The sequence below is a fragment of the Oryctolagus cuniculus genome, chromosome 7, assembly GCF_051225735.1.
Source record: "Oryctolagus cuniculus isolate XC-2025 breed Fujian yellow rabbit chromosome 7, ASM5122573v1, whole genome shotgun sequence".
NCBI classification, from domain to species: Eukaryota; Metazoa; Chordata; class Mammalia; order Lagomorpha; family Leporidae; genus Oryctolagus; species Oryctolagus cuniculus.
Window position 1 is genome coordinate 137,074,618 of NC_142873.1, and position 22,463 is coordinate 137,097,080.

The following is a 22,463-nucleotide window of genomic DNA, read 5'->3' on the forward strand; positions in this document are numbered from 1 at the left end:
AAAGATTTATTTTTATTTATTTGAAAGAGTTACAGAGTGTTAGGTCTTCTATCCACTGGTTCATTCTCCAAATGACTGCAGTGGCTGGAGCTGAGCCAATCCAAAGTCAGGAGCCAGGTGCTTCTTCCGGGTCTCCGGCAAGGGTGCAGGGGCCCAAGGACTTGGGTCATCTTCTGCTTTCCCAGGCCACAGCAGAGAGCTGGATCGGAAGTGGAGCAGCCAGGGCTAGAACCAGCGCCCATTATAGGATACTGGCACTTCAGGCTGGGGCTTTAACCAGCTGCACCACAGCACCGGCCCCCATATATACTTTTAAAGATTTATTTATTCAAAAGAGTGACAGAGAAGGAGGGAGAGAGAGAGATCTTCCATCTACTGGTTCATTCCCCAATGACTGTAATGGCTAGGGCTAAGCCAGGCCAAAACCAGGAGCCTAGAACTCCATCTAGGTCTCCCACTTGGGTGGCAAAGTTTCCAAGCACTTGAGCCATCATTTGCTTTCCCAGGTGCATTAGTAGGGAGCTGGATTGGAAACAGAGCAGGCAGGACTAGAACTGGTACTCACCAGTGTTGCCACCCTGGCCCCCTCCTTTAAAAACAAATAAAAAAGACTTTTTTCTTTGGAAGGCAGAGACAGAGAAACAGTCCTATATATTAAAACCCTATGGGGTGGGGAAGTGCTAGTGTTCATTGTAGCCTAGCAGGTAAAGCTGCCACCTGTGATACTGGCATCCCATATCAGCCCTGGTTCAAGTCCTGGCTGCTCCACTTCCAATCCAGCTCCCTGTTAATGGCATGGGAAAGCAGTAGAAGATGGCCCAAGTCCTTGGGCCCCTGCACCCACATGGGAGACTTGGATAAGCTCCTGGCTTCCGACTTTGGATCAGCTCAGCTCTGGCTGTTACAGCCATTTGGGGGGTGAACCAGTGGATGGAAGACCTCTCTCTCTGTACCTCTGTCTTTCAAATAAATACAAATTGATCTTAAAACAAACAAACAAACAAACAAGGCAGATTTGCTAGTACCTCAGCTAAGCGACCATCTGGTGCTGTTGTGACAGGCAGCACTGCCTGCCCGTAAGTGCAGAGAGCTGCGGAGAGACTAGGTCACTGCATGTGTGCAAGGATGGGGCCCAGCGGTTTCATCCTGGTATCCTGATGACAGTTTTTCACTTCCTTTGGCTGGTACCTTTAGTTTCTATCCATCGCCTTTTCATTCCCCCTCTTTCTCTTTCTCTTCCTGGCCAGGGAATGCAGTGGAGGATGGCCCAAGTGCTTGGGCCCTGCACCCCATGGGAGACCAGGATAGGCACCTGGCTCCTGCCTTCGGATCAGCGCGGTGCGCCGGCTGAAGCGCACCGGCCGCGGCGGCCATTGGAGGGTGAACCAATGGCAAAAGGAAGACCTTTCTCTCTGTCTCTCTCACTGTCCACTCTGCCTGTCAAAAAAAAAAAAAAGAAAAAGAAAAAGAAAAAGAAAAAGAAAAAAAAAATCCCATGCTTTGAATCAGCTGAGAGTCCCCTGGGTGTGAGGATGGGGGGGTGGGTGGTCAGAAACCCAAAACTCTTTGTCCAAGACGGGCTCCTAGCATCCCTAGGATTTCCCTTTTTTTTTTTTTTTTTAATTAATCTTTTTTTTTTTTTTTTTTTTTTGACAGGCAGAGTGGACAGTGAGAGAGAGAGACAGAGAGAGAAAGGTCTTCCTTTGCCGTTGGTTCACCCTCCAATGGCCGCCGCTGCAGCCGGCGCACCGCGCTGATCCGATGGCAGGAGCCAGGAGCCAGGTGCTTTTCCTGGTCTCCCATGGGGTGCAGGGCCCAAGCACCTGGGCCATCCTCCACTGCACTCCCTGGCCATAGCAGAGAGCTGGCCTGGAAGAGGGGCAACCGGGACAGAATCCGGCGCCCCGACCGGGACTAGAACCCGGTGTGCCGGCGCCGCAAGGTGGAGGATTAGCCTAGTGAGCCACGGCGCCGGCCAGGATTTCCCTTTTGTCCGGGGCCCGGCTTTGGTGGGCCTGTGTTTTGCTCATGAAAGCTGAATGTGAGCACGTGCTGGGCCCCGTGAGAGGCTGTTTCCATAACTCACTGAGCCCCCACGGTGATCCCATGAAGTGTGGACAGGCGGGGGAGGTTACGGAGGGGCGCTTAGTCACCCAGCTCCGAAGTCAGGCAGCAGGGAGTCCCATCCAAGCTTTGTGGAATCCGCCAGACTTGGTTGCAATCACAGCCCTGCCGTTGTAGGTCCAAGTGTTAGTGTGCGTCTGTGAACAGGTTACTTCCCCTCTCCAGCTTCCTCATCTGTATACAGTCGCCCAGTGCTAACCACTGTGTGTGGCGGCTGTTCTGTTACTGTTATTCAGCCCCATCAGCAGCTCAGTGGACACCAGGCATTCAGAAACACAAAGAGGCAGCCAGCCCACACTCCTCCCAGCTCTCATGTCCTGGCACCGCCTGTGTGGCAGTGACAAATGTACCTACACATAAAAGCCTTGGACATACGCCCCAGGACATGTGCGCCCACACACGGATGCAGAGCGACCCAGGCGACAGCTGGAAAGACAGCTGAGAGTTGACACGGCAGCGCGCAGCGAGCCCCTGGCTCACACCTCCTAGACAAAGGAGTGGGGCTGTGGCCGCTGGTGCCGCTGCCACTGACCCCTTCTAGCTGCTTCTGCGTGCCAGCGGAGGGAAGCCAGGCTCTCAGGGGGCCCCAGTGAGTCACCAGCCTGATGCAATCCCTTTAAAGGGCTCATCTGCCGGTGCAAGAAGCTGATTCATGGAGGGCGTGGTTGCTGGAGGAGGAGAAAGGGACCGAAGCTGCAACAGGAGGGTGAGGTTAGGTGGCTGGAATCGTTCACAGAAATTCTTCGCTGTAAACCTGCCTGGCCTGGACTCCAGAGATCTCCAGGTTGAAGCCGGAGTTCTCGAGGTTTATACAAAGGCGAGGGGCCGAACGGGAAATGAATTGTGAACGCCGCGACACGAATTTCTTTTATAAAGCCTAACTGTAGCGCTTTCCACACAGAATTCCAGAAGCTGGGAAACGGGAATCTGGGAAGGGTCACTTTTCTGATAAATAATCCACCACAGACCGAGCGAGGGACTTCTTCGACCCGGAGGGGCGAGGGTAGGGCGCGCCAGGGTGTGTGAAGTCAGGGCGGGGCGGGGCCTCCGTCCCAGCCTCATGGCACTCATAGATAAGCGGTAAGTCCCGACCCCTTCGGCCTCAGTCTCCAATCGCTTCCCAGATTTCGGCCCTGGCCCCACCCTGAACCAATCCTCAATCTGATTCTGGCCTCTTGCCCGAAGGCTTCCGCCCATCGTCAAGATGGCGCCCCTATCCGCCGGCAGCAGGGCCGAAGACACAGGCGAGGGGCGGGGTGAGGGGGCGGGGCCACGGCTCGGGCCGGGGAGGGGGGCGGTGCGTCACTTCCGTTGTCAGGTGGCGGCGCCGCAGCCATGGAGGGAGGCGGCGGCGGTGGCGGCGGCTCGAGCGGCTGCGCTGGGAGGCGGCGGTGAGCGGCTCTCACGTCCCCGGCCCGGCCCCGGTCCCCGGGGACCGAGCGCCGAGCAGCCCCGGCTCCCGGCTACGGACTATGGGCGAGCAGCGCTGACCACCCGGGGAAGGTGAGGGCGCGGGTTCCGGAGCGGGGAAGCGGGGCGGGGGGTTGCGGGTTGGCGGAGCGGGCCTCAGCGGCCCAGGCTGTGGGACGGGGTGACAGTCCGAGGCTCTCCGAGTACGACCGAAATGACAGCAGCGAATGCCCGGCGCCCTGCTGGGGGCTGCTCTTCGGGGTGGCCCCGGGGAGCCTCGGTCCCCGCCGCAGCCCTGGGCCAGTAAGTGAGGCAGGTGGCGTTCGAACTCAGCCAGGTTTATCCAGAGACGCCTCTGGCTCCCCGTGCTTCCGACGGATCCAGAGAGTGACTCCAAAGTTAGACCGCGTCCCGGAGGAGGGCCGGCCAGGGCTTCCTCTCGGGGCCTTCAGCCCTTGGCACGGGTGCCGCCGCTGCCGGGGAATTTTCGCATCCTGGGCGGCGTTCAGGTGCGAGTCACAGCTCCCTGCCTGCCAGGGCCACGTTTGGCCGGCGGTCTCCAGGGAGCGAGCTGATGATGACCGGCGTTCCACCTGCTGTGCCGGTCAGGCCGCCCGCTCCCATGCCGCTTGGCCCCACCTTCGGGCCAGGAGGTAAGGACGTTCGGAGTCCCCGAGGCCGCGCGTCTTTGCCCATCCCCACTCCCCAGGTTTGCTGCCCTTTTTGTTGGCGGAAGGAAGAGATGACAGGCGCCTTCTGCGGTGGGATAGACTTTGCTCCGTTTTAAGTCACTGGAGGAAACCGGTTGGCTTTGCTGGGTTTTGAGAGCAGAGGGTAGCCCCGCGGGGCTGGGCACCTTTCCTTCTTGGCTGGGTCCTTTTGCTTGAGATAAGGCAGAGCAGAATATGTAATTGTAGGGCCGAAAGAAAACTTGGCTGTGAAGAGTGGGCTTGCACGCCTCCAGCCTGCCTTAACGGGCCAGCTGTGCCATTTGTGAGTTGGATCTAGGCAGCCCCCATTCATTCATCCATTTCTCCATCCTTCTGTTCCTCACAGGACTGATCGGGGGCCTCCCCTGCAGAGGTGAGTGCTGTAGAGTGGCTTGGGAGCCAGGCTGCTTGAGTTCAGATCCAGGCTCAGCAGCTTTCTTTTTAGTGTGACCTTGGGTGCATTGCTTAACCCCTCTGTGCCTCCCTGGCCTCACCTGTATAACAGAGTGGTACCAGAGTTGTCATTGAAGATTTAAAAAGGTAACACTGTGTAAAATCAATTGAATTCAATAAACGTTACCTCTTCTTTCAAGGAGTTCGCAGTCTGGCCTAGGGAGGCTGAGCGGTAAGCAGATAGTTGAAATGTGATCTAAAAAGGCTCCTAGCAGCGGGCACAGAGCACTGTGGGAACCCAGCAAAGGAAGCTGCTAGCTGACCTGGAGATGGGCTCAGGGGAGCCCTGGGAAGGTTTGGCTGAAGTAATGCTGGAGATGAGCTGGTGGGCGGGGCTTAGCCAGGTGAGAATGAGGGGTGAGGTGTTCTGCTTAGAGATGCAGGTGGTTTGTTGGGGCTCAGTAGAGTGGCAGGGAAGTTGGCATGGAACAAGGTAAAGTAGTACAGGTTGACAAGGGAACGCCATGTTAACAGCCCGGGACTTGATGCCGGTGGGGACCTAGTGAAAAGGTTTATGCGGAGGAGTGACGATTGGATCCGTGTTTTAGGAAGCTCTCCCTGGAGGGGACAGTAGGGGAAGGAAGGAAGGGGAAAGGAGAGACCAAAGGGCTGGAGCCTCCCCGGGGACCAGTACAGGCTTCTGAGAGGAGAGCTGAGAAAGCGCTGTGTGCAGCTGGTGTCAGCCAGCAAGCTCCCTGCACAGGCCTGGGATGTGCCTGCCTGGCACACGTGCCCCTCTCTTCCTGGGATTGCAGGTCACTTGAGCACCTGGGGAGGCTAGGCTGCTCTCAGAAGGCCGCGGTAAGGGGTGCTGCGTTGCTCACTCAGGGTACCTCGTACTAGCTAAGAGCATTTTTGGCTTTGCCATTAGATGGGTCTGCCCTGCTGGTGCCTGGGGGTTACTTGTTCTCTCCATGCCCAGCTTGCTCCTCTGCAAAACGGGGACGGTAGGAGTGCCTCCGCAGCAGGGCAGTTGTGAGGTGGTACTTAGCACATGCAAGTCGTCAGTGCTTGGTGCCTCCTTGCTGTTCCTATTAGAGCTGTGGGGAAGAATTTCCAGGAATTCGGTGAAGCGATTCGCAGGGACTAGAAGTTGTCCTGGTGAGCTGTCAGAAGTGTCCTGGAGGATCACAGATCACAGAATTTTATTGCATCCTCCTGAAAAGGAAATCTGTGGGGAGTTCACCCAGGCGGTATGGGAGCCATGTGGATGATTCAGCTCAGCTCTGTGAAAGAACCATTTTTTTAAAAATAGAAGTAGACTGCCGAGGAAAAAAAAGAATAGTATTTTAAAGTATGCATGAGAGAAAATGTATTTAGAGTCTCTTCTGTGCGTGCCCCTCTTAGCAACCTGTCTGGTCTCTGAATTAGCACCATTAGGAAGCATCACACACACTGATGGGTGAGCCCCGTGTGTGCTGGGCAGGGGGCGGGGACCAGAAGGAGGATGGAGAGGCAGGCTCTGCCCTGAGGGAGGCAGTGGGCTAGCAGTGACACTTGACACTTGCACAGAGCTTGGCAAGTTTGTCACAGCCTGTGCACATGTGGCGGAGCTGAGCGGAAGGAGTGATTCACCTTTGGGATGAGGAGGAGCTTGGGGAGGACTTTGGAGAGCCCTCAGAACTTGAAGAGTAGATAGAGTTTTCTGGGGGTCCAGGAAGTGCTCCAGGCAGGAGGAGCAGCATGGCTGTGGGGAGGGGTGCATGCTGGGGGTGGGGCAGCTTGAGAGCCACCAGGGTTCTAGAAGCGGCCTGGCTGCAGAACACAGCAGAGAGGAGGCAGGCACCGGCACTGAGACGCTTGAACTTGCTATTCTCTTGGTGACGGATGCCTTGCTGTAAGTGGAGGAAATGCTGTCAGGCTTGCCCAGAAGTCCTGTGGCTGCAGGGAGATGAGGGCTAAGTGGGTCTGGCGTCTGGAGGCCCCAGAAGGATCTGTTGCAGAAATCACAGCAAGGACTTACGGGGGCTGGGGTCGAAGCAGGGGTAGGGAAAGGGCAGAGCTGTTTGCAGGGGGAATCACCTGGACTCTGGAGTGTTTGGAAGTGATGTTGAGGGAGGAGAAACAGTAGCAAGTGACCCTGAAGTCACCAAGAAGGTGATGGCCTTGAAACCTGTCAGCTCCATTCAGTCAGGAAGAAGGGAAATTGCAAAACCTCGCAGCCTCTTGTCTAGCCTTGGGCCAGGCCTCCTGCGCTGATGCCCGAGTTGGCCGCTGGGAGAAAGGCCACTTCCTTTCCTTCACTTTCCTCTGCCCAGATTTGACAGGCAGGTGAGCTGTTTCAAGTTTCAGAACCTGTAGTTGGTGACGCTGCAAAACTCCCTCAATTTGTTCAGCATTCAGATGGCCCTATGAGTGAGCCTTCCACTGGCAGTGTCCACACTTACTTGGCAAACTGTTGCCAATTGGAGGGTCCTGAACAGCAGCAGACCCGCAAGGGAGGGCCTTTCTTAGCGGCCCCTGCAGAGTTTTTCCTGAAAGAGGCCTTGAGGTTGGACTAACTTCCTGATGCTGGCTCAGCTGATTCAGTCGCACTTCTAGGGGAGGAGAGGCGTCTGTCAGAGGCCCACAAGGGAAGTGAGAGGATGCTGCCCAAGTGCCTCTGCCCCTAGAGTCTAGGCGGCGGGTAGCTACACCGGGCTATGGAGAGCGGTGTGCTGGTGAATGGGGATTTGAACAGGCCCTAAGGAATTTGAGAGATTTTCGCAGCATTTGGCCTTGGGTTTGTAAAGGAGGTAGATGAGGAGGTGACCTGAAGCAAGTTCATATCTTCTTCCTCCACCTGCTTGGATGAGACAGTAGCCTTGAAGGTGGCTCGGGGCCCACAGCAGCTCTTCTGTAACTTCCTAGACTCTGTAATTAGGGTCCAAGAGGGGAAAGGGATGATATTGCTGGTGGTGATTTACTTAACATCTTGGAGATGGCTCAGCTCAACTCTTCCATCTGAGTCATTTGGCGCTACATTGTGTCCCATCATGGGTGCAGTTTGTTCAACAAGCTGTTGTATGCTTAGGTTGTTTTCTGGATTTTGCTCTCCAGACACAACTTAGTGATTTTTCCTGGGATGTGTGATTTTTCCCACTTTAAGTGTCTATAGTATAAATTCTTAGAAGAATTTTAAAAAAAATATTCAAAAGAGAAAAGAATTCCCAGGCCCCCTTTTAATAAATGGGAGCAGCTTTACTCCCCTCCAGCAGGCACATCTGCTCTTGCCTTGAGTAGGTTGGGTTGAATTGAGGGGGTGCTGAGATCCTGTAGCATTTATTCTCCTCTGGTCAAGGCCAAGTGTCTGAGTGTGAGCTCAGCTCCCCAGAGCTTAGCAGTCTGCAGGCTTCATGATGTCAAAGAAACCTTAGTGGTTGGCAAGCACCAGAGGTGGCAAAACTGAGAAGGGCTCTTGTACTTTAGAATGAAGTTGTTGCCCCTAACTGTGTTTGCAGTCTGCCACCTACTTGGCAGGAGAGAAAGACAGGAGCTTTGGACTCTATTCAGTGACTCAGGGGTCCAGAAGGAAGAGAGTGGGCTGGTCACTGTGGAGGCGACTGGCAAGAGCAGGACTGGCAGCTCCGTCATTCATCTCGGCGTTTGGGGCAGAGCTGCTGTAAGGTCTGTTGAGAAGGTAGCCATGTTTCTGGGGGAAAGCTCAATTTAGCCCTCGGGACTGTCAGAGCCAACATTCCAAGGGGCTTCTGGGACCCTGTCCTGGCACCTCACAGCTCTGGAGAGCGACTGTCCTGCTGCTTTTCCCAGTCAATATGGAGCTCCCAATGTTACCACGTTTGGGGTGAATGTCATAGAGTGTGTTCTCTTACTGTGCATCTTCTTCCCTGGTCTAGCCCTCCTTGGAAGGAAGGAAGGAAACCAGCCAAAAAAAAAAGCTCTCCCCCCACCTTCCAGACGCTTTGCTGAGTACTCTGCAATACCTAATTGAGTCTGAGGAAGTGGAGGCTGTCTGTTTTGCAGAGGGGCACACCTGGCTCAAAACCGGGATGGGCAGAGCCGGGATTTCCAGTTGCACTTGTGTGGCTCTAGAGCCCTTGCTACCCCCTTCCTTCCTCCTAGCCAGGCTCTGGTCACAGGAGCCCAGCCCATGTAGAATCTTGGACTCATTGTGCCATAGAGTTGGAAGAGACCTTGACAAACCAGAACCGTTCCTTTTTTCTAGAAGAATGAAACTTCAAACAGGTCCCTCCCCTTCTTACTCTGTGGGCAAGGAGACTTTCAACCATGTCATCTAGTAGTTCAGGGCCTAGGCTCAGATCAAACCTGGCTTCATAACCCAGCTCTCCCACCTGCTAGCTAAGTGACCTTGAAGAAGTCACTTCCTGTTTTCATCTCTCACCCCAGTTTCCTGTCTGTAAAGTGGGCAAAACAACCCCTACATTTAGAATAGTAATGAGAGGTATAATAGCATGTTCAAGTGTCTGGCATACAGTCAGGACCCAAGGGGCCAGCCCTGATGAGGCTCAGGTGAGCTCTTTGCTAGTGGGTCTGTGAGTGACTTGGAAGAGGCATTCTGAGCCCGCCCATATGGATGATAGGTGGCAAACAGGAAGTTCCTTGTTGGCTTGTGTGTAAGCTACCTGGGAAAGCTACAGCTTACCAAGAGTGTTGGCCTTGTCCCTTTGTCCTTCACCTTCCTGATGCACCCTTGTATTGGCACACAGGCTCACACATCCAGGGTACTTATGCTTATTCCATGCTCTCCCACCTGCCTTTTCTCTGAGGCCTAGCCTCCTCGTTACTGCTCTTAATCATTAGTTTAGGGAGATCTTTGGAATTTTTTTACAACTTTTGCTGCTGAGGTTGGGTTTGTGGTGTTGTAGGTAAGGCTGCCTTCTGCAGTGCCAGCATCCCATATGGGCGCCGGTTTGAGTCCCGGCTGCTCCACTTCCAATCCAGCTCTTTGCTATGGCCTGGGAAAGCAGTGGAAGATGGCCCAAGTGCTTTGGCTCCCTGCCCATCCATATGGGAGACCCGGATGAACTTCCTGGCTTCGGCCTGGCCCAGTGCTGATCATGCGGCCATCTAGGCAGTGAACCTGCAAATGGAAAATCTGTCTCTCTCCCTTTCCATCTGTAACTTTAACTTTCAAATAAATAAATCTTTTTAAAAAAAAGATTTGCTGTAGTAATTATGATAAAATCATCAGTGCAGAAGAATATAATAATGTTCCCTGCCTGCTGTGGGTCCCTAGTTCTGTTGCCTGCAGGTGTCCCTTGTTGAATTTTTCCAAGAGGCCTTTGGCCTAGTAGTTAAGATGCCCACGCCAGAGTGCCTGGCCTTGGTTCCCATCTCTGGCTCCTTGGTCTAGGTTTCCACCAGTACAGATGCTGCAAGACAGCAGGCGATGGTGCGAGAGTCTCTGCCACCCATGTGGAAGATCTGGATTGGGTTCCCAATTCCAGCCCCAGCCCAGTCCTGGATTTTGCAGGCTTTTGGGGATTGAACCAGCAGATAGAAGATTCTCTCTCAAATTAAATAAATAAATTTCTTCTAGAAATTTCCTACGCATGTTCAAGGGTATAATTTTTTTTTAAAGATTTATTTATTTGAGAGGTAGAGTTATAGACAGAGAGAGGGAGAGATAGAAAAGTCTTCCATCCGTTGGGTCACTCCCCAGATGGCTGCAATGGCTGGAACTGAGCTGATCTGAAGCCAGGAACCAGGAGCCTCTTCTGGGTCTTCCACGCGGGTGCAGGGGCCCAAGCACTTGGGCCATCTTCTACTGCTTTCCCAGGGCATAGCAGAGAGCTGGATTGGAAGAAGAGCAACCAGGACTAGAACTGGCGCCCATATGGGGTTCCGACGCCTCAATTGGAGGCTTAGTCCACTATGCCGTGGTGTCGGCCCCTTGTATAATTTTTTGTAATCTGAATAGGATCATACTACATGTATTCACTGCCATTTGCTTCCTGTGGTGAGCTGCTGTAGACATCCTTGTCAACAGGCGTGGGCTTCACCATGGAGGTCGTTCAGACTGTGGTTGTCTAGATAGCCCATCCTCTCTCACTGGACATTTAGACTGTTTCCTATCTAGTGTGATCTGGGTGTGATTGGTGTGGTTTTGTCTTTTGCTGCTGTGCATGGTTCTGCAAGACCCCTGTTGAACACACTTACCTTTGTGAGCTTGTGCGCGTATGTCCATAGGATGACTCCCAGAACTGGAGCTGCTGGGCCCGAAGCCTGTGTGTTTTCTTTTCACACATGTTTTCTGCATGCCTTCTGGGCCTGTGCAGGGCCAGGGGTGGGGAGTAGACATATCCTTGAGGTGCCGGCGCTGTGGTGTAGCGGGTAAACGTCATGCCACTTGTGATGCTGGCATCCCATGTGGGCACTGGTTCGTGTCCCAGCTGCTCCACTTCTGATCCAGCTCCCTGTTAATGGCCTGGGAAAAGCAGCGGAGAATGGTACAAGTGCTTGGGCCCCTGCTATCCTTGTGGGAGACATGGAAGCTCCTAGTTCCTGGATCCTGGCTTTGGCCTGGCCCAGTCCCAGCCATTATAGCCATCTAGGGAGTGAGCCAGCAGATGGAAGATGTCTCTCTGTGTCTTTCCCTCTCTGTAACTTTGACTTTCAAATAAATGGAAGGAAGGAAGGGAAGGAGAGAGGGAGGGAGGAATACACTGGAGCAGACACGTGGCAAATGGTCCCACCAGCACATGGCACAGTCTTGGGTGGTGGCTCTGGCACTTGTGATTGGCTGTGTCTGTCCTCTCAGTAGCTCAGAGAAGGTGAGGCCCTCATGTGGGCTCTTCCAGCTGACAGAGCCTGCAGCCCCCCTCTAATCACACCAGGCAGCCTCTTCCCCTCTGAGCAGCCAGGGGCAGCAGCATTGGGTAAAACTTCAGAAAGTGAACTGTGTTCATTTTCAAGGTTGTGAAATTTGATTTAATTAATTTTATGGAGGCAGTTAAGGAAAGGCGTTTCACTGGCACCCATCCAAATTACCTTTCTCCCAGGATGATTTGTGGGTTTTTTTTTTTTTTTCTGTTGAAAAGTCTATATATGAGAGAATTGCATAATTGCATGCACCTGGGTCTGGCCTGGGCTTTCCTGTATGTCACTCTGGAACTCTGGGGTAGAAGGAAGGAACCATAGCTTTTGTCTAGTGCCTCCTCCACCCTGGCTGCAGCAGTCTTGGGGACCCTCTGTACAGGCAGCACAGGCCCCTCCTCTAGGCGAGGAGACTGCAGAGCAGACAGGCACGGGTCCGGGTCCCACAGTGAACGGAGGGCGGCTGTCAGACTCAACCAGTCCTTCTTCGGTCACTTGCTGCTTTCTCCTTGCCTGATTTGGGCTGTTGTAGGTGCAAGAACTTGAACTCCATATGGGTCTCCACGGCAAGCCTTATGTGTAGACTGAGTCACTGCACAAAGCCGTGACTGATGGTTTGAGTGGAGGGACCTCTCAGGCGTGTGTTCACACCAGGATCTCCCATGTTACATGGGAGCCCAAGTGAGCCAGAGCAGGTTGGCCTGATGGGGAAGAGCTGTCAGTGAACATCTGCTGTCACTGTACCCAGCAAAAGGCCCCCTGCAGAGCCAAGGGGCCACCACGAATTTTTCCCCAGCCAGTGTGCTTGGCTATGTCCCCATGCTACTTCTTTGGATGAAGGAGAGCAGGCCAGCATGCCTGAGAGAGCTATTAAATGTCCCTTCCCCCTCTGACACCCACACACAGTGACGGATTATTTGTTGTCACATCAGCTGTTTCTGGAGGCCCTTGGGAGGGGTAAGCTGGTGGCTGGGCTGCAGTGCTGCCCTGGGATCTGCTCTGGTGGCTTTCAGAGTGACTGCTGGTGAGGCCCATTGCCCACAGGAGCAGCCTGCCTGCTTTAGGGCCCATGGCACGTCTTGCTCCATTCATCTTTCCCTAGGGGAACCTGCAGAGAGAGCCGCCATCTACCTCGGTGGGCAAAGTCCCAGGTTCTTCTTCCAGAATCACCTGGGACATGTCTTCCTGGCCTGGGGCCGTTAGCCTCCAGACTCTCCTTGCAACCTTCCACCCGGGACCTCCTCAGGGCAGTGGGGTGGAGAGAAATGTCAGTGATTACACAATCCTCTTGTGTGCAGCCAGTCCAGGACTCTTGCCTCCTGGAGGAGGTGAAAGCTGGGTCCCTGGACTGCAGTCCCAGGGTGCTCAGGCCCCTGCTGGCCCCCAGACCTGCGTTCAGCCACTGGAGTCCCACTGAGGAGAGGCAGAGGAGAGGGCTGGTGCGGATGTGCTGGGGGGAGCAGGCTGGGCGCGGGGCCCTCTTTGGGAGCACCCTCCCACTTCCCACTGGGCTGAGTCACTTCCTTTGGCTGCTGCAGGTACTCTCCCACAGCCCGGAGCAGAGCACGCTCAGGGAGGGCTCACCGATGCAGCCACTGCACTCAGAAGCCCGAGGCAGCAAAGCACTGTTCAGACAGTGATGGGAGGTTTTGTGTTCTTGGCAAAATGGAGCCATGCTTGTCCTACATTTTAAAAGCAGACAGAACTGTCTCTGTGCCTTGGAACAGAGAGGATGACTGCACACGTGTGAATTGCTGTCATCCGGAGCCCTGGCTGAAGTCAAGGGATTACCAGTCCTCTGCCGGCCTCCCATCCCCCAGCCGTCCTGAGCACGAAGCAGATGGCTTCTGCCAGTGCTTGTCTCGAGGACCCCACTGTAGCCTTGGGGCCTCCTTCGAGGATGGCTGTTCACACTCAGCGGCAGAGCACGCCAGGCTAGCGCAATAGGAGAGGGCAGGCCCCAGGGAGCCCCCTCCTGGGCCGGGGTCTCAAGGCTTTGGTTTCTCAGTAACAAAAAGGGGGATCTTCATAAAGTTGTAAGAATTAAAGAGAGAATCTGGGAAGCACTGAGAACAGTTCCTAGCAAGTAAAAACAGATGTGCTTGGACAGACTTGTCACCAGACGGGTCACCTCTGTGTGGGGCAGGGAACACGTGTTGCCTTTCACTCAGCAAAGGCCTCACGACACTGCCAGCCAGAGATCACAGTGGGGTCCAGGCGGGGTAGGGGGAGGGTAAGCATCCTTGCTTTACAGATACTGAAACCGAAGCCATGAAGGGCCACAAAACAAGCTGGTGACACAAGCTGACACTTGAGCCCAGGCTTCACAACCCCAAAAACATCCTGTTCTCCCAGCTGGGTCTGTGGTGTGAAACTCTCGGTTTGGTTTGCTCCAGATTCCCCCTGGTTTCCTGAGGCGACTATGCGGATGGAGACCAAATGTGGAGGAAGTCAGGGGCCCTGGTAGAAACCACCCACACGTGCTTTTGAGGTGCCCCAGGGGCTGCCCCAGAGTGCTCAGGGCGAGGGGCTGTGAGGGGTGCTGGCTGTTGTCTGCTAGAAGAGGTCTCAGGGACCCAGCCCTTTTCTCCTGAGGGCCCTGCCACACCTCCTGTAGGGCCAAGCAGGGTCCCTTTCCCACCATGCTCACTGCAGCTTTCTGGCATGCAGCTCCTGGTTCCAGCAGAAGGACCATTATAGGGAAGTCCACGGGGTCCCATCCTGTCTGTGGCTGGCAGGCACTGGGGCGGAGAAAGCACAGTTGAGGAAGCAGTGTGGTCAGCAGAAAGAGGACTGGACTCAGCTTTGGAAAAGCCTGTGTTCGCATCCCAGCTCGTCCGGCCTGGTGACTTAGGCAGGCCTCAGCACCTCTGACTCTCACTTTCTTTTTCTGGGAAGTGTTGTTTTGTGTGTGTATGTTGGGGGAGGGGATGATCAGTTATAATTATGTGTCTTCTAGTGCTTTGTAAGCTGGAAAAAAGTCAGGTGGAGAAATCAGTGATGATAGTTAGGGTCAGGTGCCCCCCCCCCCGTTCTAAGTGTGAAGTTCACTACTAGAGGTGTGCGGAAATCGGCAGAGTGGCCTGGAATACCTGGCTCCTACATGGGAGGGCAGGCCAGGTCTCTCCCTGTTCCCATTTTGGCTGTAGAAAAACACTTTTTTTTTTTTTTTTTTTGAGGGGTCTAGAAGAGATTTTCCCACATGGGGTGGATGCAGGGTTCTGCGCAGGCTGCAGGTGTGGTGAACAGGTTGATCCTCGGGGGCTGCTCTCCAGCAGTACTGCCCTTGCTGACCGCCAGCTCAGACCCGGTCCTGCCCCGTGTGTTTCTCCTGTGAGTCTTTTCCTGGACTAATTATCCCAACACTAATACCTTCCCTGTTACCCCCAGCTGGGGTAACTCCTGCCTTCTGCCATCAGCTGTCATACCCCACTGGTCTGACCATCCATCTGCCTTCTGGGCTCCATTCTTACCCGGCCTCAGGTGAAGCACACCTCGTACCTCCTTATTCAGTTGTCCCTGTCCCCTGCCCCAGAAGGGGCTTTCATGCCTTCTAGATACATAACAGATGGTCCCATTCTCTGTCTCCCATTTGAGCAGTTTGTCAGGCGCTGGATTGGTGCAGGAAGTCAGAGATGAATGGGATTTCTCCCTCATGGGAGCCCCCAGCCTGGAAGATAAACCAGTGACTACTGCATAGTGGAGGGGACAGCTGTGCTCAGGGGCCCTAGTCAGGAGGAGGTGACACCTCAGCAAGGGTCCAAGGAGGAGGAGGATGAGCCAGCCGGGGGAGAAGGGCAGGGCAAGGGTGTTCAGGGCGCATTTAGGGAACCAACCATGAGTCATTCGTTGTGGCTGGGTTTGGGGTACAGATAAGGACAGTGAGGCCAAGGAGGTAGGCTGGGTCTGGCAGGCTCAAGAGGAGATTGGGTTTCTACCTGCAGACCATGCCAGCCCTCAGAGGACCACCACAGCAGGCAGGCAGAGACCCTGCAGCCTGCTGGAGTCTGTCCAGCCCCTTACCTGGGTAGCTGGCTGGGATCTTGGGTGGATTGGTTCATGTTCCACCTGAAAGAAAGCAGTGCCCCACCATCCTGCACCTGGTACAGAGAAACTGTTTGAGGCTACACAACAGAAAGACACCACCACGTGGCAAACCTAGAGATTGCACCAAGGCCTCATTTCCTTTCCCCTTCTCATTCCTTTAGCAAGTGCTTGGGAGAGAGGACTGAACCCGCTGTTCATGCCAGGCTGGGCCCTGCCCTCCAAGTCTGATTCCACGTTCTGACACTGGGCTGTGTACCCAGGATCTGTGAATCAAGTATTAGGAGCAGTTCCCACAGGTTGGACTTGCCTGCCTCTAGGGACCTAAGTAAGTTTCAAGATTGTGACCCTTCACCCCTACACATTTGAGCAAGTATCACAGGCCACTCCTGTGTAGCCACAGCACACATCTCAGATTCAGGAAATGTAACCAATGCAGTGCCATTGTCCAACACACACTCTGTATTCTGGTTTTGCCAGTTGCCCACCGGTGCTCTGCACTTCCTTTCCTCCAGGGTCACCTGTTGTCCTTAATCTCCTGTCATCTAGAGGAGTTACTCAGCTGTTCTTTTATTTTTGACATCGATGTATCTGAAGCACATAGGCCCATTTTGTTGACTGTCTCTCAGTGTGGGTTTGCTCATGATAAAGTTCAGGTAGTACATTTTTGGCAAAAAAAAAAAAAAAAAAAGAATAAGTAACATCTATTTATTAAATGCATCACATCAGGAAGCACGTGGTATTCATTTGGTCCATTATTGGTGGTATTAACTTTTAACTTTGACCATGGGTTAAGGTTGCAGCGTGCTTTTTTAAAAAATTGATGTATATTTACACATAGTGAATTTCACAGATCTTTTATATGTATGTTTTATTGTTCTGACAAATGCACACCTCCAGAAGCCTTGACCTTCAATAGTAATTACAGCCCAGATTCTGTCTCTGCCCTCCTTCCACTCCCAGGCCTACTCTGAGAGAGATCTTAGACTAGAGGCACTGAGTCTGTCTTCTAGACTCTTCCCTACTCCACCCCACACTTCACCCCCAACTGGAGCATGACAGGAGACTCATCCGTGGTGACCTCATTATCCTGGACAGTCCCTTGCTGTGCCCCAAGTGGATAATCACTAGCTGTGCTCCTGCTAAGCACAGGCCCTCAGCTTCACACCAGCCAGCAAATAAGAAAACAAGATGCTCTGTGCCTCCAGCCAACAGAGTAGACATCCTGCTGCCCCACAGCCCAGCTGTCCTCTGCTTTCCACTGCCGGAGGTGCCCTGGCTCCACCCAACTCCCCTCCCCCACACCGGCATCTTCTTCTCCCTGCTGTGTTGAGCATATCACTGAGGCTGGCCACCAGACCCCACAGGGCTGCGGTCTCAGACAGCAGACAGCCAGCAGGTTCAAGGTCTCTGAAGCTTCGAGCCTGGCTCCCTTCCTCCGTCTGGTCTCCCAAGCCCCCAGTTCAGAGCCTAATTAGCCCTTGAGGCAGGAGAAATCTACAGCTCCTATGTTTCTCCGAATGACAGCACAGTTTGGCAAGGGCTTACAGTAGCCAGCAGGTACTTGGTGTGGGGTGTCTCTCCTAATCCTTAGGACAGCCTTGTGAGTAAGGAGGATGCCGTACCCTATCGTTTGTAGGTGGGGAAGAAGTAACTTGCTGAAGAGCTCACCACTAGTAAGTGATGGTGCTGGGGTTTGAACTCAGGTTTGACTTACTCTAGAACCCTTGCTCTGACTTCGGAGATGCCAACTGGTATGGGTTTTGTAAGCCAAGATGGTGATGCCCTCAGTCTCAGGGTGAATGGGCCAGGCATGGTACGGCCTTCTAAAATGGGCATTGCCAAAGGTAAAAACCAAAAGGCCTACACAACTCAGGAGCACTTTTTTTTTAATCAAATAATTAAATTAATTCTCTTTTTTTGATAGACAGGAAATAGGGGCTGCAAGCAGAGAGAGCTTGAATATTGAAGCTGCTAGCTCAGCCCAACCTGGAAGTGGACAGGTCAGTCAGTGGCTCCTGGTGGCCACTAGCAGCTCCTCACAGGTTGTGGCCCCAGCTGCTGTTGTGCACACACACAACAGAGCAAGTTCCTCACTGGGCTGGGATCCACTGTTTGTTCCTCTGCAGGGACTTGTCCTGGTTTGGTTTGAGGGTCACCTGTCTGCTGAAACCCAGAGGTGGCTACAAGAAGCCTAGGATGAGGTTGAATGCATGTGGGCAGAGCCTGCTGCTGTCCTTCATGTCTGTTGAGGGGTACAAGGACTCTTCTTTGCCAGTTTGTGGGGACCATGTCTCTGGTCCATGGCGGGGGATGGATATATGTATCTTTCTCAGTGGACTCCCCCCCACCCCACCCTGTACCTTACCAGGCTTTTGCTGTTTTGCAGTTGGGTAGAGCTGAGGACAGACAGAGCTGGGGAGCATAGTCACTGTGTTTCATTAGCTCAGTGCCATCTTTCTCTGCAACCCACCTCCTTTGGGAGGTGGATAGTATGTCTGCTAGGTTGAGCCATGCTCTGCCACAGGTGCCTGCACACACACACACACCTAAGTGTTCCCGTACCTGTTTTTGCTGGACCCTAGCATTTTAACCTTAGAAGCCTTAGTGTCTCTCTTGGCCTAGCCTTCTTGTTCTCCTGGGAGAGTTGGCTAGCACTGTGTGGCAGCATTAGGGTGAGGTACCCTCAGCCCCAAATTGACAGGGTGGGGTCACACAGCCCCTGCTATGGGCACACCTTGGTAGCTGTCCTGGCGCTGAGGGCCTGTCGTGCTGAAGAGGCCCTGGCTTGGCAAAGCGAGCAGAAGCCTGGTGTTCAGAGTCGAGGAACACACTGCAGCCTGCCTCTCTCCTGGCCTCCACCCCTTGCCCCTATTGTCGCCTCATGGAGCTTCCTGTTGAGTTCAGGTTCTGAGAGCACTGATGCTGGCTTGTGCGGGTAGAACATGGAAGGGTTGATAGACTCAACGCTCTAGAGGCTTCTAAGCTAGGGCCGTTGAGTTTCTAGGGAGCGAAGCAGTGGCCAAGAAAACACCAAGCAAATAGCTGGCCAGGCCAGAGGAGCAGGTGTCTGGAGGAGCCAGCCCCAGGTGCTTACGAGACCAGAGTTTCTGGAGCTGCATCAGAGCAGGCCTTCCCCTGCAACCCCACCACTGGGAGCACTAGGGCTACCTGGAGGGATGTGCATCTCACAGTTGGAGGGTGGTGCAGGTCCCCGCTGCAGGACAGCAGAGGCGAGGGCAGGAGCCTGTGTCCCTGGAGTCAGGGAGGTCCTGCTCAGCCCGTCAGTCCCATGCTTCAGGCCTACCTCTGCTCCGTGCTTCCTTTGCTTCAGGCACCTGTGGCTAGCACAGAGAGATGTTCAGGAAGGGAGGCAGCGTCTTTTCCCTCTCCCTGCTGGTCTGCTCCCATCCTTCTGTCAGCCTGCGTCTTGGAGTAGTTCCCATTTGTTCTCTTGAGATGAATCGTGAGTGGGGTAGGTGGGGTCAGGGGAGCCCACTCATTGTCTGGGCTGCAGCTGCTCCCAGCAAGCTGTTGTCTAGACCAAGCTGTGTGTAGGCGTGTGGGCACCGTCTGCACAGTTGTGACATGCCACCCTGCTGGTCTCCTGGGAACTGGAAAGGAGAGGAGGCTTAGTGTCCCAGGGATGGTAGAGAACAGGGTCCTGATGGTGGCGGTACTGACTTAATGCCAGGGCCAGCAAGCAGCTCAGGACACACGTAGTAAAAACTGTCATCTGTTAGAGAAAAAGCATCCCTTCCTTCCTGGAGAAACTACTGGGGCAGGCACTGGGTGTAATGGGAATATATTTTCCCCTCATGGGAATTTTAATGGTAAACACACAGTAAATACATAATTACAAAATATAGAAAGTACAAGGGTCAGTGTTGTACTGCTTGCCACCTGTGTAGGAGACCCAGGTGGCTCAGCGTGTGTTGTCAGGTGGGCATGTTAACAACGGGCTTTTATTTTGCTTTTCACATCTTTATCGGGATGTATTTCATATACCATAAAATTTGCCCATGTAATGTATTTTAGGTGGGAGAAAAGGGAAGTTTACAAAACAGTATCCCAGTGTGAGCCACGTTTTTGTAATAAAGAGAACTTTATGTACCCATGTGCACCACACATGTAAACATCCACACAAAACAAATCTGCTTGAAGTTTTTTTTTTTTTTCTGAAGATTTATTTATTTATTTGAAAGAGTTACAGAGAAGCAGAAGCAGAGAGAAAGAGGTCTTCCAAATGGCCTCAACAGCTGGAGCTGAGCTGATCTGAAGCCAGGAGCCTGGAGCTTCTTCCAGGTATTCCACTCAGTATGGAGACTTGGACTTGGGCCATCTTCAGCTGCTTTCCCAGGCATATTAGCAGGGAGCTAGATTGGAAGTGGAGCAGCTGGGACTCAAACTGGTGACCATATGAGATGCTGGCACTGCAGGTGGCAGCTTTACCCACTGTGCCATAGCACCGGTTCTAATTACTTTTCTATGAAGAAAAAATATACAGGAGACACTTGCGGTTCTGTGCTCTGAGCCCTCTGGGGAAGAGTGAAGGCTGCACTCCTCTAACAGCTCCCTGGCTTTTTTCTCAGGGTCACCTTTCGCCACTCTACACTCTCCTTAGACTCCCGCAACCCGAACTGCTTGGCGTTGGTGGCCGTGTGCTGCTGCTTACCTCTGTATAGTTGTTCACCTGGGCCCTCTGCCTGAAATGTTCTTGCCTGGCCCACTGCTGTGTCACCTCCTCAGGGACATCCCTGGGAGCCTCCGCCTTCCCGTGTGTGCATCTTCCCTATACTCCACTGCCCCGGGCATTTGGCTTCATGGCTCTGAGGTGCCCCTGGAGCCACCTCCAAACACAGCACATCATTTTGGTGTAGACCTTTTGGGGGACAGGCTCAATTCGGGAGCCATTGGCTGGGGCTGGCTCCTTCCGCATCTCGGCATCTGCATAGAGCCCAGTTTCCTGCTCCGTGGTTTGCTGTCGCCCCACCTCTGGAAGCCAGTGTGTGCTACATCAAGGAACACCCCGTGGCCGGCGCCGCGACTCACTAGGCTAATCCTCCGCCTAGCGGCGCCGGCACACCGGGTTCTAGTTCCGGTTGGGGCGCCGGATTCTGTCCCGGTTGCCCCTCTTCCAGGCCAGCTCTCTGCTGTGGCCAGGGAGTGCAGTGGAGGATGGCCCAGGTGCTTGGGCCCTGCACCCCATGGGAGACCAGGAAAAGCACCTGGCTCCTGGCTCCTGCCATCGGATCAGCGCGGTGCACCGGCCGCAGCGCGCCAGCCGCGGCAGCCATTGGAGAGTGAACCAACGGCAAAGGAAGACCTTTCTCTCTGTCTCTCTCTCTCTCTTACTGTCCACTCTGCCTGTCAAAAAAAAAAAAAAATGGGGCCTGCGCTGTGGCGCAGTGGGTTAACGCCCTGGCCTGAAGTGCCGGCATCCCATATGGGCGCCGGTTCGAGACCCAGCTGCTCCACTTCCGATCCAGCTCTCTGCTATGGCCTAGGAAAGCAGTGGAAGATGGCCTAAATCTTTGGGCCCCTGCACCCGCGTGGGAGATCTGGAAGAAGCTCCTGGCTCCTGGCTTCGGATCGGCATGGCTCTGGCCGTTGCAGACAGTTGGGGAGTGAACCATCGGATGGAAAATATCTCTCTCTCCCTCTCTCCCTCTCCTCTCTCTGTGTAACTCTGACTTTCAAATAAATAAATCTTTAAAAAAAAAAAAAAAAAAGGAACACCCCCCTGTAGTGCCTAATTAGCTGTGAGAAAGGGAGTCCCAGGTCTTTATCACTGGGAACCTGAGGTGCTCCTCTAGTGGGCGGAGCAGAGGTGGTGGCACGCAGGCTTAGCTGGTGGAACTGGCTGACTTACTCAGTAAGAAGGGGTCTTTCCTGTCTTGTCCAGAGCTGAGAATGAAGCGGAGAGCATCCGACAGAGGAGCTGGGGAAACGTCGGCCAGGGCAAAAGCTCTAGGAAGCGGGATTTCCGGAAATAATGCCAAGAGAGCTGGACCCTTTATCCTCGGTAAGCCTCTGGGAGTCTGGCTGCGCGTGGCCCAGGCATCAGAGGGGGTGCCCGCCCACAGCGATGTAGAGTTCTGGACAGCCCTTGGCCCGGCCCCTCACTTCACCACTCTGTAAACGGAGTATATTTATGTCAGGGAAGAGCTGAGCCCAGGTTGCTGGGCCAGGGATCGTCGTTTTTGTTGCAGCTGCACCAGCTTTAGATCAGTCTCAGCAGAGAGCTAGACTGCCCTGTCCCAGACAGTCCTGTGTGCCCATGGAACACCCCCGTGCCCAGGAAGCACAGAGGCCACGTCGGAGCCCGGACCCAGCGTTCCCGGATGGCCTGATTCGTTTCAAAAGGCGCTGTGCTTCGACTCTCAGCCCCGTGGGCCGGCCAGCACGGAACTGCTGGGGAGCAGCAGAGCTCTCTGTGGGGCAGCTGTGGCCCGGCGCATGTACATGGCTTCAGGCTGTGCACTACAACCCTCCTGGTGGCCAGGGACCACGTAAGACTTTTGCTTTGAAATAGCATTTTGGACTGATGGGCACAGGCTAGTCCCAGCTTCAGCAGAGTCAGTGGGGGCTGCTACCCACCAAGCATGTGCTGTTTGCCAGGGATGCAGTAGTGAATAAGGTGGACGAGTCCATGTCCTTGTGGAGCTTGACATTCTAGTTAGAAAAAGAAACAGTGCGGTCACCAGGAGTGATGAACCTTGAAGGCGTAAACGAGGTGATGTGAGAGTGAGAAGGGCCTATGGAGGGTAGGGACAAGGAAGACCTCGCTGAGCCGCGAGTGGGAAGGAGCACCCATGTGAGAAGCTGGGAGAGGCATTCCAGGTAGAAGGAACAGCAGGTGCAGAGGCTCAGGCAGGAGAGGGCTTACCTTGCTAGGAATGAAGTGCCCATGGTAGCCTGAGTGTGGCAGGGGAAGGGAGATTG

The 22,463-nt window shown here is 54.0% G+C and overlaps 1 protein-coding gene across 3 annotated transcripts in view; it reads left to right on the forward strand.

Annotated features, from left to right (window-relative positions):
* Nucleotides 1–3,437: 3,437 nt before the first annotated feature.
* Nucleotides 3,438–22,463, forward strand: part of STK40 (serine/threonine kinase 40) — a 39,652-nt gene continuing 20,626 nt past the window's right edge. Inside the window, exons 1-3 of one of the 3 annotated variants that reach the window (XM_017350241.4) lie at nucleotides 3,438–3,627; nucleotides 4,591–4,617; nucleotides 21,424–21,543. In XM_017350241.4, coding sequence (XP_017205730.1) covers nucleotides 21,432–21,543 — 112 coding nt within the window. In that variant the 5' untranslated portion in view covers nucleotides 3,438–3,627; nucleotides 4,591–4,617; nucleotides 21,424–21,431. Of the gene's footprint in view, nucleotides 3,628–4,590; nucleotides 4,618–21,401; nucleotides 21,544–22,463 lie in introns of all 3 variants that reach the window. The other 2 variants (XM_051832203.2, XM_070078763.2) reach the window with 2 other exon arrangements.